The sequence below is a fragment of the Stegastes partitus genome, unplaced genomic scaffold (assembly GCF_000690725.1).
Source record: "Stegastes partitus isolate 25-593 unplaced genomic scaffold, Stegastes_partitus-1.0.2 Scaffold389, whole genome shotgun sequence".
NCBI classification, from domain to species: domain Eukaryota; kingdom Metazoa; phylum Chordata; class Actinopteri; family Pomacentridae; genus Stegastes; species Stegastes partitus.
The window spans coordinates 443813-446090 of NW_007578120.1; the positions used below are offsets into that span (position 1 = coordinate 443813).

Consider the following 2278-nt stretch of genomic DNA (forward strand, 5'->3'; position numbering starts at 1 on the left):
TGACATACAAAAATGTTTTGAACTAATATGTTTGGTGCTACTACATGTTGAGATGGTTACACATATCGGAAAGAACAGTTAATTCTTAAAATAGTTAAAATAGTCTTACAAAAATATATAATCAGAATGAAAAATGAAAAATTGAATTAAATTACATTAAAAATATATTTAATGAGAAAAGCCCTCTAAGAGTGCAGAAAGCAGCTTATTTCCACCAGATTGTGATTTCCAGCCAATGTTTAAGTCCTGCATTAATTTTATCTACACTATTCGATTCTTATCTTTAGCATTTGAATTAACATTGATATCATTAATGACAAGGTGATGGAGTAATGAATGGTCGTTCTGTACTCTCAAATATTTTGTACACTTACATTATTTCTGCAGTTACTTACTGGCTTTTAAGGTGTTAGCTAACGCTATGCTAGGTTGGCATAACTACAGCAACATTATTGCTAACATAAATAGACAGAGACTAACTTCTTCTTCAATTCTTGAAGTGACTAGCAAACTACAATCTGACTACAAGAGGGGAAATAGGTAATACCCAATCCCCGACACCTGTGCACACTGACACATCTTGCACACGCCCACATGAGGGAGAAAGAAAAGAGGGGGAAGGAGGGGAAGGGAGTAGGCTTCCACTAACTGGAGCTGGAGATGGGGGCATGACAGGCTGTATCCAAAATAATCTAACCATAGCAAATATTTTTGCCTGATGCGCTCATCCCTCTCCTGTGCACCAGCTTAATGACATAAATGTGCAAAGAGCTCCTTTGGGTTGAAATCACAAGCTTCTGGTTGTATCTTTGACCACTACTCTCGACAGAATCGGAGCAGTTCCAATATATTTGTTGGCTTTCTGAAACAGACTTTTTTTCTCCATCATTCCACAGGTTCTTGATGGGTTTTAAGACAGGACTCTGGAGAAGCCAGTCTAAAACCTTAATTCTAGCCTGATTTAGCCGTATTTGACCAACTATTGATGTGTGTTTGGCTCATTGTCTCGTTGGAACACCCAACTGCGTCAAAGACCAAACCTTCTGGCTAATGATCTTGGGTTTTTCTGAAGAATGTGGAAGTAATCCTCCTTCTTCATTAATCCATTTACTTTATGTAAAGCACCAGTTCCACTGGCACCAAAATAGCTCCAGAGCATAATGCTACCTCTACCATGCTTGACAGTAGGTTTGAGGTTCTTGGGATTAAAGGCTTCACCTTCTCTTTGTAAAACATATTTCTGGTCATTGTGGCTAATAAGCTCAATTTTGTTTTCATCATCACAGAACTTTCCTCTAGGAGGCCTTTCTTTGTCCATGTGATAAGCAGCAAACTTTTGTCAAGCCTTGCGGTGCTGCTTCAAGAGGACAGGCTTCCTTCTTGAACAGCAGCTTCTCAATTCATGATAGTGTAAAACACACTTGACTGTGTTCCAGCAGCTTCTGATTCATTGCAGTCCTGCTTTCTGGTGATTCTTGATTGACTCTTGATCATCCTGACCAACCAAAATTTTATACTGGAAAATAGTAATTGTTTTAGAAATATATTTTGAACTAGTCCTATGTGGATGTTAGAATGGACTACAAATGCCCTGACGGTTTGAAATATCAGTCTGAATCCAGAATAAAGACTATGCACACACACAGACACACATGTGACCATTCTAAAAGTTACCTTAGAGATCATATTCATCCCCATGGCATCTCCAGTCTTGGAATGGAAGCGGATGTAAAGATTTCTCCCAGCCAGACCAACCAACAGCTTTTGGAGCCGAGCAAACCTGCCAACAGCCACCACACAGTCTTTCGTATGAGGAAAACTTGCAGTGTAGAAGCACACAATGGACACTCAGTCCATTCTTGGAATTCTAGGTCTGACCATGTCAAGTGTCATGTTTTACCTGCTGGTGCTGTCAAAAGCCTCTTTGATGGTTTGAAAACCATCTGTGCTCTCCAGCCAGTTCTTTACCTCAGCAGCCTGGCAGGCAGAGGGTAGCCTCACTATAGGTCCACGAGTCATGCTGTCAGCCAGGATACGACTGCTGACTCCACCACCCAGCTACAGTACAGAGAAAAAAAGAGATTCTGAACACAGGAAAATATTAGACAAAATAAATGAAGTGCACTAAATAAATTTCTCAGAAATCACAGTCTCACAGCAGTTATACACTTCTTTCAGCATTTAGGCATGTGATACTAGCTGTTTGTTCTTTCATTTTACTTCTACTGCACACTGTAAAACAACACTGAAGACATCGAAACTATGCAATGACACAGAA

The 2278-nt window shown here is 39.8% G+C and overlaps 1 protein-coding gene across 1 annotated transcript in view; it reads right to left on the minus strand.

The window, feature by feature from the left end:
• Positions 1–2278, minus strand: part of hmgcra (3-hydroxy-3-methylglutaryl-CoA reductase a) — a 17661-nt gene that overhangs the window by 6389 nt on the left and 8994 nt on the right. Inside the window, exons 14-15 of the mRNA XM_008285169.1 lie at positions 1901–2058; positions 1675–1780 (exon numbers count right to left, since the gene is read on the minus strand). Of these exons, the coding sequence (XP_008283391.1) occupies positions 1675–1780; positions 1901–2058 (264 nt within the window). The remainder of the gene's footprint in view (positions 1–1674; positions 1781–1900; positions 2059–2278) is intronic.